Raw genomic sequence first — 15,572 nt, forward strand, 5'->3', positions numbered from 1 at the left:
TTAAAGTATTTTGCTCTCAATGCTCTTGCGATGCAGAATCTATTACCAGAATACTGGGGACTGGCAAACCCAGAATTTTGTTTCACTTTTTTGAAGCAACAGCATTGTACAGTACAGTACAGTTGCGCAAAAAATTGCAAAGAAACAACTCAAAAACCTATGGTGTGTTTCTTGTGGATGATACGCTAGTATCTCAGCAGTCTGAGTGTTTCTTCTTGCCAAGCAATGTGGAACACTGCCTCTGGAAGTTGTTATCGCTGGCCTCCTTTCTCTGAAATGGCACTGCCTTCAGATATGGCAGATGCAAACCAGCTGCTCTTTGAATTTGCCTGCATCATGTACTTCTCATGATATTCGTTATAAACAAGAAATATTTAACATATACCTTGCTAACTGTCTTTAAAAGTACTTTGTGTATCTGACACAGGCAAATCTAACGTACGAATTCACGCGTTGAGCTCTTCTTACTGTAATACAGTTGGGACGCAGTGGTGCTGACGGATGCTGTCTCTTCCTTTTTCTGTTTTCTTGTCCCTCTGTTCCGCTGCATCATTGGCACCCCTCCACATCAGTAGCAGCAGGATCTCCCCTATCAGGATCGGTAGCATGCTGTGTCTCCAGAAGTTTCGATTTTGTGATGAGCCCTCAAATTGGATTTTTTTTTTTTTTTTTTTTTTTGGTCAGTGGTTTCCTGCTTTTTTTTGTGTGTGTGCGCCCAGTATCGCCATGACTGTTGTTTTCTCTTCCTTTTCTTGCGGTTACCAGCTGTGATGGTACAAGGATGGGTCTTTTACACCATGCCTACTAATATTTCCCCAATAAATGAACTCTGACAGACGACTTTTCCATTTTCAGTATGTGACATTCTTAATGAGCAATGTCTTTCTTTTATTACTTTTTAACAGACCTAATATGAAAACGTTTGTTTTCCTTCTGTTCTGTTTTAACCAGTTCGGCAATACCTGCTACTGCAACTCAGTCTTACAGGCACTTTATTTTTGTCGTCCATTTCGGGAAAAAGTTTTGGCATACAAAGTGCAGCCTCGAAAGAAGGAAAGCCTCCTGACATGCCTCTCTGATCTCTTCAACAGTATTGCTACGCAAAAGAAGAAGGTGGGAGTCATCCCACCCAAGAAATTTATTTCCCGATTGAGGAAAGAAAATGGTAAATGAATAAATGAAATTTTTATGCAGATGTAAGCATATACAATGTAAACTCAACTTTCTTTTTAAGTGAGTCCAAGTTGTCAAGTTTTAACAGACTTCTGGAAGATTTTTTTGAACTCCTGGTTGTGGTGTGAATTTCACCACCTCTGTAGCATAGGAACAGAGATTATATCAGAACTGTGCTGTGTCCTAAGAGGATTATCTAGATATCTTTGTTTCTGTACTTGCTTGCACCAAGTACGGGGCATGTACACAAGTCTCAGTACTCCGGTTATTCCACCGGAATTGTGGCATCGTGTTCTGTAGAGGTCTGCTGCAAGTCAGCACGTTTTGGGTCGTTGCTAGAAATTGTCATGGGCTAAACAGACCACATGGAGCTGGTCAAAGTTAAAGTCTCTAAGGAAACTTCACCACCCTTAGCCTGCTTTCTTAAGTTTGCGGTGGGATAAATTCCTTATGATGAGAACTAGTGGTTATTTCCCAGGGCTGCTTTGTGAGGAAGAGTTCTGTGTGTTGATTTATCATCTCTGCTTGAACTTGAAAGGATAACAAACTTATAGCAGGGGATTTTTGCCCCTTGATGCTGGGCTTAATGAACTAATGGCTGAAGGCAACACATCGGAGTTTCTTTATTTCTCTCCCTCCCCAAAGAAAAGAAAAAAAGGAAAAAAAAACCACCCCCACCCCCCTAAAAACCAATCATGGTTTTCTTCAATTCCAAGAAATGCCCAAACTAAGTTTCCTCTATGTTATTTTTCATCTGCCCGTTTCTTGCAACCTGAGGTGTAGGTGAGGGTAACCTAATATCCGTTGCGAGAACAACAAAGTGCGATTCTTCAAAGACTCTTAGCAGTGTAACCCACAATTGTGTAACAGGGTAGAGAAGGGGGAAGGGCACGCACTGATTGCTAAAAGCACAGTAACTTGATATTACGAAGTATCTGTATTTTTTCATTCTCCTTGATCTCTTCCTTTCCAGAATTATTTGATAATTATATGCAGCAGGATGCACATGAATTCCTAAACTACCTACTTAACACTATTGCTGACTTACTACAAGAAGAGAAAAAGCAGGAGAAGCAGAATGGCAAACTCCAGAATGGCAGCATTGAGAGTGAAGGAGGAGACAAGACTGATCTGACGTGGGTCCATGAAATCTTCCAAGGAACACTAACCAATGAAACCAGATGTCTTAACTGTGAGGCTGTACGTTTAAAACAAAACCAAACCTCTTAGATTTTTCACAGGTTCTGGACCGTTTTCCCTAATACTAAGCGCACTTTTTCATTTATTAGGATAGATGAAATTGCACTCTCTCTATTAAAATATGGAGCATAGCCTATTTTATGACTGTATCACCTCTATGTTCAAACCAATACTCATTAAGGTATGTTTCTCAGAAAAAGCATAGTGTTTTTTCTGTTCCTCCTCCCTGTTTCCATCGAGGCAGTCGGCACCTGGCTGATACAAGCTGCCTTTTTGTCTTCGTGTTATTTCCTGTGTCAGTGATTGATAGTTTATGTTGTGTTTCTACATGAGAGTTGCTCGCTATTTATTTAACTCTGGGATTAACTGAATTTCTTGAACTGGAAGTCTGTGCTTCTTGGTGCTGGTCCATTGCCGCTCTATTTGAGAGCAAAAGAAGCGCACAAAGTCTAGAATTAGAAGAACCGCACCACCTTCAGACCAAGAATTTGTAGTTAGCAGTGTGCTGTGTCTGATTTAATATTTCTAAAAAAAAATGAAAACCCAGATGGAGAGAGGAAAAAAAGAGAAATAATTACAACTGAAATAACTGTTCTTGGCATTTTCAATCTAAAATTATGGCTATATGGTGAATAGAAGCTCTAAAAATGACATCAATAAGATTCTGTCTCAAGAATTTTGAAATTAAATGTGGCTCTTCCGCAAATGGAGAGATGGTTTTCCGAACTGCTAACCCATTTAATTGAAAACCCATCTGCCTCTTTCTGTGTTTCCTATAAGTATTTACTCTTGAACTCTGAAAAGCAGCAGATAGCTGTATCAGTCTACAAAGCAGAGTGGAATACGGTTAAAGCTTGTCCAGCTCCGAGTAGTTAAAAACTTGGTTTTGCCAATGAAAAGGAGATGTGTCATGAAGTCTCAAGGGGGAGAGATGTTTTGGAAGAAAGGTTTTTAGGTTTGGGTTTTTTTTGTGTTTATTTTTTTCCTGGGTTTGGGCTCTTTTTTTTTAATATTCCTCCCTGGATTGTAACAAAACATCAGATTTTCTTCAGTTTTCGTTTACGTCAAGAAAGGGCCCGTGTTTGTGTGTGTATTTATTTTTTTTATCACAAAGGTCTCTTCTTGCAACGAGGACATTGCACCATTCCAGAAATGGTTAAAAGAAATCTGCCAGTTCTAAACTGTTATGAAATATTTCTTCTTATTTTTTTCAAGGTTAGTAGCAAAGATGAGGACTTTCTGGATCTATCGGTTGATGTGGAACAAAATACATCAATTACGCACTGTCTAAGGTAAATGAAAATATTTGTGAATATTGAGCCTTTGCTCAAAAGGAAAGAGCCTAGCTTAGTTGCACTATTCTGCAACAGTTGTAGGCTTTGGCTGGTGGTAAAATTGTTCGGAGTGCTGTTCCCTTTATCGTTATCGTGGCTTTTTGAAGCCGCTGGTTTCTTAGTGGTTTTTAGTAGTTTTAGTAGAGTACAATGATTTCTTAGTGGTATGTAAGATTGATTTTCACTTTCTTTTTATGGGGATTTTAACTTGTTACATCATATAGTCAGGTTTTATCAAAACTAAACATGGTATGTTTGGTTTCATAATAAATTCTTGTTTATTTTAATATTGTTACTGCATTTCAGTTGTCTGGTACTGATGTTTGTGGTCAGGTTTTTTTTTTTTTTCCCCTGATAGAAATTTGCTCCATGTATTTGACTGCTAGACCCAAGGCTTATCAGCTGCTAGGATACTGCAAGTTGCATATAGCATCTGCCTTTTTAATAACTGATAATGGATTTATAATTGCTAGGATTTGAAAGATAATCCAGACTTTGGCTAGCTAATGGCTATAGGTCTTAACATTTAATGTCTGCCACCAAAGAAAACATGGAGTGGCTACCTCTGGAAACAAAACACAATCACCTTATTGCTTTTTATTACCTATCGTGTTTGACTCCTGCCCAGAAAGTATGCAGTTAATACTTGAGGGTGTAATTTCCAGATTTTTCCAGCTGAACATTGATACTACATCCCAAGACTGAGACAAATACACCTAAAATGTGTTTGGGAGGTATGAATGATACGAATAAGAGGAATTTCATAGTCTGTGTGTAGTTTGGGGTTTTTTCAGCATTAATAGCTTATCTGACTTTTCTTTCACTTCCACAGAGGGTTTAGTAATACTGAAACTCTATGCAGTGAATATAAATACTATTGTGAGCAGTGCCGCAGTAAACAGGAAGCACAGAAGAGGTAAGGTTCAAATATTCAGGCTGATGTAAATGTTGTCTTAAAATGGGCAGCTGTTTCCACCTTGTGAATTCAGTAAAAAGAAAACGTGAGACTGTTTAGGTCTGTGTTTGGTGGGGAAGGGAGTAATGAAAAGTGGAGAGACCAAGTAACTTTGTGGCAACCTTATCGGAGAGAAATGAAGAGATTAATTTTGTATTCCTCCCAGAAGAGTTTATATCTGGTGCTTCCAGACATTCGCATTTTCCCCAGTTAGCATTAATCAGCTTAAAGCCACTGAAAACCATCCCATCTGCTTTCACTATGAATACTGTATACAAAAATCTTATTTCTCACCTCGTACTTGGTCACAGCCAGAGCAGCAAGACAGATTTATTCCATTTATTTCTTCCCATTGATGTGATGAAAAATTGATGTGTTCAACACAGACAGGTGCCCTGCATTCAGATGTCAGTTGTGTAGTTAATCTTTCGGAATAAATATTGCCCGTTCTCACTGGAATATACATGAGAAAAGCAGCCTTTTGAAAATCTTCATCCACATTTTAGATGCCTTTTAAGAAGCTTCTTCGTATTGAAACTGTTCTTGAACAAAGCTTTGTTTTAGGTGATCTGCTAATACCTTGTTCTTTGTTTAACATATTTTTGTGGTTCAGAATGAGAGTGAAAAAGTTGCCCATGATTCTAGCTCTGCACTTAAAAAGGTTCAAATACATGGACCAGCTGCATCGATACACCAAACTCTCCTACCGTGTAGTCTTTCCCTTGGAGCTGCGGCTCTTTAACACTTCAGGAGACGCTACAAATCCTGACAGAATGTATGACCTTGTGGCTGTGGTTGTTCACTGTGGCAGGTAGGTTGGTTTTGTGCTTTCTGGACCTTCAATGCCTTTTCTTGAAATTTAAAAGGAGCCTATCATCCATATGCCATTTTATAACAGTACAGTGGCTGACAATATGGGAGCATGCTAAGCAGCATCAGAGGTAGTTGGCCAAAAATATTTAAAAAAAAAAAATTTAAAAAAAGGTGTTTTGGTCTTTTTTTACTACTTTTACTATTTTAAATTTTGCTTTCTGAGTACACAGGTTTGCTCTTTTATCAGCTTTCAAATACAGCAGCAATTCAGGCAAGTTGTTTCTTCGAGCTGTAGCAAAGTTAAGAGCAGTCTTTAAAAAAACCAAACAAACAAACCAAAACAAATCCCAAACCCACCCCCAACCCTACTTTCTAGGAAAGCTAAATGAAATAAAAACAGATCTTGGAAAAACACTTACTGAAATGGAATTAAGTTACAGTTCTCATGTTGCTACTTGCTAAATAGTTGCATTTTTTTTAGAAGCTGGTGCCACCACGTGGAATAAACTCTGTACTGCTGATTTTTTTTTAAATACCCTTATTCTCTTTGTTAAACTGTTGTTGTTGTGGTTTTAATTCTGTTTTCAAAAGCAAAGAGGAAAAATTTTTAAGCACTTTTAGGAAAAAAGCAGTCAAGGAAGGCAAAAACTATTTATAACTGCCTTCTGGAAGTGTGAGTTTTAAAGTAATAAGTTATTACAGCACACAAATGTTTTGTAACATCTTCGTGAGGAGCAAGACAATATAATCAACACAGTAATACTGCATAGATTTCATATAAATAGATTACATAATTCTAGGTGATTTCTGTTGTGGTACAGTTGTGCTATTTTTTAATTTATTTTTATCATTTTAAGATCTTATCCTATGCATTTTCTTCTGTAGATTCTTAATTTGCTATACCTATAACTACATTTAGATATTTTACCAATGGTGATCAATAATTTAGATGTACCAAATGGCTTTGCTTTTTCTTCTCAAACCTGTTGTCTTATATGAGGCTTTTAGGAGTCCTGTGTCTCTTCTGGTTTCAGTTCTTACTAGGAACTTAACAAAGGCTTAAGATAAACTATATTTTCTAAATATTTGAGTTCTCAGAAGTTGTTTTAAATATTTTGCCCTTATAGTTTTACTTTTCATTTAGTTGCTCTAAACAAAGAAGTTTCATTCTGTGACAGGTTGTGTGCTTATGTTTATCAGTAATTCTGGAAGGACTAGAGAAGTACTTTCTTTTGCCTAAAACTGATAGGAATCTAGGTTGTTCTAAAGCCTTATGTAGGTGCTAAGTAAAAAGTAAAGTCAGGGCGGGGGAGAATTCTTTTTTTTCACTGTGTCCCTGGGCTGTTCTCTCAGAATTTGAGGTTAGTAAATTGATAGCTCGTCGTTTTCCATCCATATAGTTTATTATCCCGAACTGCTGTGTTTTCAGGGCAATCAGCCTTTACTCTGCAGATCCATTTCCCTTTGAGTTAGGTCATTCTGTTGTCCTGCCCCTTCCTTTCCCTTCAAGGTAAGTATTCAGGATATAGGCGATAGAATCAGACTGGAAAACTGGGAACAGCAGTTGCAGAAAGCCTGTGCAGTCAGCCATAGGCTAAACCACACTAAGAATTAAAAGGAAAAAAAAATCTCCTGTGCAAATGAAATATTTCAGACAGACAGTTATTAAAATTTTTGAATAGTGGTCAAAACACTCAGCAGTGGTGAACGTGACAAAGCAGTGATTGAAATAACTGGCTTTTAATTATGTTTTTTGAAATAAATGAATGACTATCTAAAATATTTACGAAACTGTGTATTTTGAATGTATTGTATTTGGCAAGTAGCAATGACAGAAATTTTAATTCAAGCAATTTGGCAAAGTCTAAGAACCTAAACAATGTTATGAGTAGTATTAGACAATATTAAGAGCCGGAAAATCTAACTCTGCCAGTAATATCAGAATCATGCGGGAGAGCGGTGGTCCTGCCTTTGTAGGCACAAGAGTAATAAGTCTTCAATCCTTTTTTTCTGGCAGTGGTCCAAATCGTGGACATTATATCACCATTGTGAAGAGCCATGGCTTCTGGTTGCTGTTTGATGATGACATTGTAGAGGTAGGTGTGCTTTTACGTGGGGAAAACGAGTGTAGACAGCATCACTCCCCAGCTCCGTTTTTATGTCTGGGATTAGCTTTTGCAACCGTGAAAGTATTCCAGCAAAACACGTGCACAGAATAATTTCTAGATGTTTCAAAAGTAACCTTCAGCATTTTTGTGCATCTTCGTTACAGAAGTAGTGTGGAGAAGGGCAAACGAACATGAGGGCTGTATTGACACCTGGGGCATGGGGTGGTGTGCACCTCTGAAGGCTGAAATGCCGCAATTGTCTTATTCAAGATCTGAAATGCTCTTATTTCAGCCCATCTTTTGGGCTCGTTTTTGCTACTAACTCACTTTGTGCTAGTTGCAATTCACCGCTGCATTTAAGAACTTCTAACCTTTTTTTGTAGGCAGTTTTCCCCAACAAATGGAAGTGTAGAAAAACTGTGAAAAAAGATTTGGAAGACTATAATAGGGTCCTGAGGGTATACCAAGATGTTTGGGCTATTGGCGATAATATTTAAACAGTCTGCTCAAGCAAATTTTTCCTTAACTTTTCTACTAACATGTCTGTAAAGACTAATATGCAAAATATTTATATATCCATGTATTTCACATAATTATCAAGCAAATATCAAGCAGTAGAACAAATTCCGCAGTAGAACAAATTCCGCAGTAGAACTGCTTTTCGTAAAGATGAAAATGTACTGTTTGCCTCTGAGATCTCATGGTCGAGGTTAAGGCCTGATGCTAAGTGTCTAAACAGGTGCAGCAAAATCCTTGCGTGCATTGATATAAAGAAGATGTAGTACATTCTCCTTTTTTTTCTTTTTTTTTTTTTTTTTTTTCCCTTTTTTAGTCTTTGCTTAGCTTTGAGCATCAGGGGTGACTTTCTGGTGATTTGGATAGCTTGTACGACTATGAACGGTTGCCTTTCTCCCATTATTATATTTTGAGGGTTATTTTCCTCTGTTTCTGTCACAGCCGAAGTATGTAATTGTGTTGGCTAATTTTGGAAATAGCATTCACTTCAGTGTTTTTAAATGCAAGTGTTCAGTGTCTTTTCCATCCAGAAGATAAACTTTACATTTTAAAAAGTAGACATAAAATAACCATCCTGTTCTATATTAGTCTTCTATCAGTCACTGCTATGTTGTATCTTAGCTTTTAGGTCAAAAGGGGAATTTCTTTTTATCTGCAAAGACTGTTGGCACTTTTATAGATGTGCCAAAACATAGCTTTTAAATATGCGCTGTCTGTTATTGGACAATAAATTTGAGGAGCTGTCACATGTAAGCTAGAACGTAGTTCTTCTCTCCTGGGATGCTTTTTTTTTTTTTTTTTCTTTAAGTTGCTTTTCTAACTTTAATCATGGCTTTCCTTTTTTTAAGTTCATCTTTTACAGGGTTTATCTAAAATGCTGTAAAAATAAAGCTCTTTGATCTGAAATTTCTACTTTTTGTGTTTTCCATGGTTCTTTGAGTTTTCACTGTCTTGACTAGGATTAGCAGCGTAGCCCCATCCTGTAGCACTACCTCTGCCCCACCTGCAGATCCGGAAGTTTAAGATTCCTTTTCCTGCTAGAAGATTCTCCCTGGCTGGTGTTTGCATGTGTTGTTTGTTTTCTGTGACATTTAGGCTTTGTTTTTCCTACCGGTGGAGGGCATGAAAAATTGCACATGAGAGGTTTGCACATGAGTCATTTGAGATCACTGACCCTTTCTGATGAGCAGTTCCTCCTTGACCCGCTTTGAAGAGCGTACCGTAAGGATTCCTGACGGGTTTGCCCCAGAGGATCTCTTCGCTGACTGCCCATGGTGGCTGCTCCTGCCTTCTAAGCGTGTGATGAACGTGAAGCTTACATCTCACCTCCCTCTGTCTAGGAAATACCACCCTTTCTCTTTCCGTGACCTTCTAGAACTCACCTGAATTTCTGGCGATTCAGTGATCAAGAACAGGATAGTGGAGCCTGCTCTTCCTCTGCTGATGCTACAGGCTGCTGGAAGAAGTAGCTGCGGTTTTACTCGTCTGTTCTCTCTCCCTGCTTAGTCATCAGCTCTTGAGAATTAGTTCCTTACTAGTGCTGTAGGCTATTCACTGAAAAAGGGAAATAAAGCCGCAACTACTTTTGTCAGTTCCATCTGCTGCCTAAAGAGATTTAAATATCTACTCTGAACTTGACCAAGTACTATTTTCGAACTGCTTGTGATTGGCCTTAAGGTGACACCACAGGAAATATATATTGCTATGTGTGACATTACAGAGGTTGTCCTCAGAAACGGAGTGGCAAAAAACCCCAAAAGCTCCAAATCCCCTAAAATGTGAATTCTGCGTAATTGTCTGGTTTTAGGGCTAACCACAGGAGCCTTCTGCTCTTCAGAGACTCTAAGAACATGAAAGCAGATTTTAAATTTTTTTTGTTGTTTTTTAAGCTTTGAAGACTTAACATTCTGGGTGTGAACTGGCTACATAACGAAACAGGTATTAGTCAGCAGGCTTCAGAAGATAAGTCTAGAGCCCTAGGACCTGCGTACAGATGTTGCACCTGAAGGAGAACACAGGAGAAGGCTTCTTCCCCTTAAATACAGTTAAAAAGCTTTGTTGCATTTTTGGCAAGTGATAGGAATTAATAGCTCTGAACTGTCAATAGGAAGTAGTTTATCCTTATTAGCCACTAAATGTCAGAAATGGTGAAGTCATATTTATTTATCTATTTGGATTTGGTTGGAAGGCCAACTATCAATTAAATTGAAGATAGATGATAATCAAACATACTACAGCATATCTGAAAAGCAACTGCATCAAATCCAGGAGGCCAGTCGGCCCAAATGGGATACTGCGCCAAGCAAAATTAATTGAGAAACCTGAGTAAATGATCTCTGGCTAATTTGACAGGTTGTCATTAGAGCAGCTAGGTGATACATCACAGTGACAATGTTTATCTGAAACAGAGAGGGAAAAGTGTCCATCCGGGGAGTTCTCCAATTTGAGAAAAGGGGGAGAATGGTTGTATGTCTTCGCTTAAATATTTGTTCAGAGATTTGCAGCATTCAGTTGAATGCTATGAATGGTATGCAAGAAAAGGATTTGGCTTGGGGAACCAGAGTAGTTGTCTGGAAATGAGCAAAGGAGATTTAAACTCAGTTAACAGGAAAAGTCATCTTAATGCCAGGTGAGACTGCAGAATCCTAAAAGTAGTTGTGAAACCGTCAACCATTTGCTGCTCTAAAGCTGCAACAATATACGTGGTCAACTAAGGATGGGACGCATAGAGTCCACATAATCCTCTTTCAGTTGCACTGTGTTTTCTGTGGATAGTGAAATTAAAAACGGAAGTTAGTTTTGCCATGGTAAAACTAAAAATATCTGTAGGATGAATTAATCTATATCAAATGTTTGAGTTGCATTCCAAATGAGTAGTGGAAATAGACTTGATTGCATGGCAAGTTAGTTGGCACTTCAACGCGTTTGAGTTGTCTGCTAAATATATTACAAGGACTGAAGAATGTTCTTTTGCTATTTTTCTGTTAAAATGTGTGTCTTAACAGTTTGTAGTAGACGTTATGTTAATAAATTGTGTGAAAATGCAAAAGCCCTCAGTACGGTATTTCAGCTTCTCTGAAGTCCTTAAATGGAGAAGAGAGGAAGACAAAACATCTGTTGAGGGGGGCAGGTCCCCTATTTTTTTATTTTTTAACAGCAAGTGTTGAACAAAACTATTCGAGGGAGAATTTCTGCAGCTCTGTCCTGCAGTTGATGTATCTTCTGGAAACTTACTGACTCCGTCTGTTTTTCTTGTGCTTCAAAAAGGCTGAGAAAAGGATGGCCTAAACTTGCAGGTGGTTTGGCAGTGCCACTTACAGAAACCAATGCTTCTGTGTTCGCTGGTGATGCTGAAGTCTGTTCAGCGAGCAGTGATTTAGCATGCTGCCAGAGGGATTCTGTAGCTGAGGAGGCTCCTTGATGGAGTCATAGCATCCTCCCTTTCTTTTAAAATATAAGCCCAAATTGGTCTCCACTACTCCCTCTCACAATCAAAGCAGGTGTTCAACCCAGAGCCTCTTGTATTCTGAGCAGTTCTCTGCTTCCTCAACTTTATTCCTTGGGGAATAAAGGGAAACTTTAGGCTAGTCTCCCTTTGCTCCTCCACAACAAATTCAGGCTCCTTCAGCCTCTCACCTCTGTGGATCCAGAGTCCTAAAGGTATTTTAAAGTAGTGAAACACAGTGGAGTGCTGAGTAACGCAGGTCATGGGGAGTATTTTATTTCAGGTTTTCGGTCTCTACACTTGCTCTCCGCTGACTGCAGAATCAAATTCAGTAATGTGAAGCCAATCGTTCTCAGGAGCGGGATCAAGACTGTAGAACTTGCATCTTTAAAAGCCCTTTCAAATGCCCTACAGGCCTTGCTGGTTGGAGTATAAAATGAAGAACTGCTTTTCTGCACGTAGTTCACAACTTTAAATATAAGCAGACCGTTAATTCGATTAAGATGGCAAAAAATTTATTTCTCTCAAAACTCACACCTTGTGATAATATTCCAGTAGGCATTGTACCAGCAAATCCTCAGGAAGAAAAGCTCTCATAAGACCAAAAGATCATGATCAGAAGAGATCCACAGATTTCATGGTATAATTACCAGTAGCACTTGCAGGACTTCTCTATGTAAGAGGTTCACAGGAACTTTAAAATCTGGAGTTATTTTACCTGAATGTTAAATCTGGTCAAGATGGTCCCAACTGTACAAAAATCTTCCTTGCTGATCAGAGACTGCGTTTTTTTCGTTTATGTTACAAACCTATGGTCAGGAAAGGTAACACCAGTCTGAATGAGAAAGCAAATATAAAATGACATGTACTCTTTTAAGGATACATTTTCATGGATCCCTTTTTTTTTATAGTCCAACTTACAGAGTGCACCGCTTCAGAGAGGTTTATTATTTCGTCTGGATTTCCTTCTTTTTCAATAGTGAATAAGATAATAAGTGGAAAAAATGTTTTGTTGTATTTGGTTGGATTCAATGGTATTGAAATATTGTTGTATTAATACTGTGTGGTTTTCCAGCAGCACCCCCAAGAACAGAAAATAATGCTTTGTCTGGGAAAGGGGTTCTAAGGGTGGTGTTTTGACTGAAGCTAATTATAACTCTCATTAATTTTCAGAAAATTGATGCCCAGGCCATTGAAGAATTCTATGGGTTAACATCAGACATTTCCAAAAACTCAGAATCTGGATATATCCTCTTCTACCAGTCAAGAGACTAAGACAAAAGAAACATTTATAGGAATAAAAGAAAAAAGGGATCAAGATATGTCCAAATGGAACATATTTGTGACAGCAGAAGCAGTTCCTCGTTGTTGCTGTAGGACCAGGACAGATCCAGCGGGGCGGATAAAGGTTTCTCCCTGCCATTTCGTGGAGGATTAGTGCTGACTGCCGTAACAAGAAGAGCTTTTGTTCCAGTTTTCTTTCTGGGCTTTTTTTTACGTGCTATCTTCCAAAATCTGTGTTACCTCTACTTGAAACCTGGCTGCTTATTTGTTCATGAACTGAAGAAGAGATTTAAAAGTAGCATTGCAGAATTTGTACCATTTAATGTTGGCCTGAGGCTATACCTTGGTTTCTACCATCGTCGTTTTTCTGTATTTTAGCAGAATGATTTCAATATTCAGTGTCAGCTGAAGGCATATTTTAGGATATGAACAGCAGCTGGTTGCTGGATATTTTTGGTGACTCAGACTTGAGAAGCAGTACAAAGCTAAGACATATTGGAAATGTCAAGTCTGTAATTTTTTATAAAAAAAAAAAACCACAGACAAAAAACTCTGCAGCATTGTAAGTTTCTCCATTATACATTATCTTGGTTTTAGATAACACTAACAGCACTGCTTCTTTTTATGTTTTTATTTTTACTGTTCTGTTTCTTCTTCAGAGAACTTTGTCCATATTCAGCCTAGTCCGTTGTGCATTTTTCTGTTGAAGCAGAAGTTTTGACTCAGAGCCACATTGCTGCAGATTTAAGGGGAACAGAAAAGCAGTTACCTTTTGAAGAACATGTCCGGCAACCAGTTGCTGTAGAAAGTTTGAAGTTACAGCGTTTCTTGGAGCTATTGCGTAAACCAAAAGTGCCCTCGTTCTGAAACAGGATCTGTTCAACGTTTCATTCGATACATAGCAAACTGATGCAACTACCACTTTGAATCTATGCTAATACACAGAAACAGCACTAATTGTGAAGGGTTAACCAAGGGGAGCATTATTTATGTGACTAATCCCGTTGTTCTTAGTCTTCAAGATAATGAACAAGTAAGAAGGAAAACCAACCAACCAACCAACCCAGGCGTTACCTTGCTGAGTGTTCCCCGTCATCTCTTGGTAATGTTTGTGTCGATCTGGGAATCATAACACCCCCCTAAAAATGCTTCTGATTGTTTTACCTCTATAGGCCTTGCTTAACAGGGGAAATTGTTAGTCTTTTGAAGACTGAAATTAAGTAATTATCCGTTACGTGTGTATATATTATAATCTCAAGGATAACTAGAAAGAAAAGGCTAAGGAAGTTTGTAAGAAACATCAGAAAATCTTCTGTCGTCTTCTTTTTTTGAAAAGTCCTGTTGCCGTGCCAAAGCTTGTCGCAGCTGGCTCTAAACTACCGGTGGAAATGACTATTTTCCTTTCTCCATCTTGTTAGGTAACCCAAGAGCTGTCCTCTGTGTGGTTGTTCCCAGCACAGCCATTCATGGTATTGTTGTACCGGTGATTGTTGTTCTTGAGGACATTTAACTTATGCAATTCTGTGGCTTGCACAGGATATAAAATATTTTACCAAAATACTGTCCTCAGGAAAGCAGCATTTCACAAACAGTTTCTTGTGATGGCTGTACGTTATCTGTTTCTTCTTATCATGACCAGAAACGTAATGTTAGCAATTAACTGCTGTCTTCAAAATGCAAATTAATCATTACCATCGTATTCCAACTGGGTACAGGTTCCATTCTCCTGGCACATCTCCTCTTCCAGAAGATAAAATACGGACATTGGGTTTTTTAATTATTTTTTATTATACAGAGTACTGTCATTTTAAGAGACGTATTCAATAACAGCAAACGTTCTTGTCATCTTGTTCCTATTGTGTGAAAATTGTTTCTGGCTCAGAGTCTTCTCCCCTTGTTCACGCACAAGCTGTGAGTCCTCTCCTGGTGGCGCTACCGGAAGCCTGTCATCACTAAGTCTTGCAAAAAATTAAAAAAAAAAAAAAAAAGAAAAAAAAAAAAGAGAGCACTGAGTTTAAAATAATCTAAACAGTAAATACAAAAATTAATGTAGTACACTAGACATGTATTTTGTATATCTGGCGATACATTTTTACAAATAAAATACCTGACTGAGATATAATATTGAAAGATATATACTATAGATTAAAACCTGTTAAAAGTGCACTTTTGCTACAGATTTATAAGGAGACTAAAAGGAATTAAATTGGAAGAGAATGGTGTGATGTTACTTCTGTATAATAAATGACCCCACCTGTCTCCAATAAAGGTCATGTATGATCAAATGCACATGGCCCAAATGCTTCTCCTTGAATTTCAGTCCGAGGCAGAAATAAAAGTAATCGGTTAGCCGCTCGCTCGCCGTAGCCTCGCCCTCCGTGCTGGCTGGCTGAGGGCTTCTGACCCCGCTGTATTTGCATGCATGTAACCGGTGCGTACGCGGTTGAAACCAAGAGCAGTGAATAATTCAGTGTCACAGGTGGTAGGTGATGTGCTGGTAAACCCAGGAGAGGTTACCCGGGGCCCATCCCGCTGCTGCTATTCCTTAATCTGTTCCTCATCCCCTGTAGCTCTGTCATCGCCTTTCCCCTGCAATTCCCTTTTTCCTTCTCCGTCTTTCACCCCTCGCTGTTGGACTCCGTAAGACTTTGTTGCAAATATTATCTGACTGATCTGGAACAGAGACATTTAAAAGCAAAAATAGCACCATATGCTTGGAGCTTTTCAGGTTCATTGCGGGACAG

General features: G+C 38.5%; 1 protein-coding gene across 2 annotated transcripts in view; it reads left to right on the forward strand.

Annotated features, from left to right (window-relative positions):
- Window positions 1-15,117, forward strand: part of LOC104036705 (ubiquitin carboxyl-terminal hydrolase 12) — a 31,917-nt gene extending 16,800 nt beyond the window's left edge. Inside the window, exons 3-9 of one of the 2 annotated variants that reach the window (XM_075720380.1) lie at window positions 952-1,165; window positions 2,147-2,373; window positions 3,589-3,665; window positions 4,540-4,623; window positions 5,276-5,473; window positions 7,493-7,571; window positions 12,718-15,117. In XM_075720380.1, the coding sequence (XP_075576495.1) occupies window positions 952-1,165; window positions 2,147-2,373; window positions 3,589-3,665; window positions 4,540-4,623; window positions 5,276-5,473; window positions 7,493-7,571; window positions 12,718-12,819 (981 nt within the window). In that variant the 3' untranslated portion in view covers window positions 12,820-15,117. The remainder of the gene's footprint in view (window positions 1-951; window positions 1,166-2,146; window positions 2,374-3,588; window positions 3,666-4,539; window positions 4,624-5,275; window positions 5,474-7,492; window positions 7,572-12,717) is intronic. The other variant, XM_075720381.1, reaches the window with a different exon arrangement.
- Window positions 15,118-15,572: the final 455 nt, after the last annotated feature.

The sequence above is a fragment of the Pelecanus crispus genome, chromosome 13 (assembly GCF_030463565.1).
Source record: "Pelecanus crispus isolate bPelCri1 chromosome 13, bPelCri1.pri, whole genome shotgun sequence".
Lineage (NCBI taxonomy): Eukaryota > Metazoa > Chordata > Aves > Pelecaniformes > Pelecanidae > Pelecanus > Pelecanus crispus.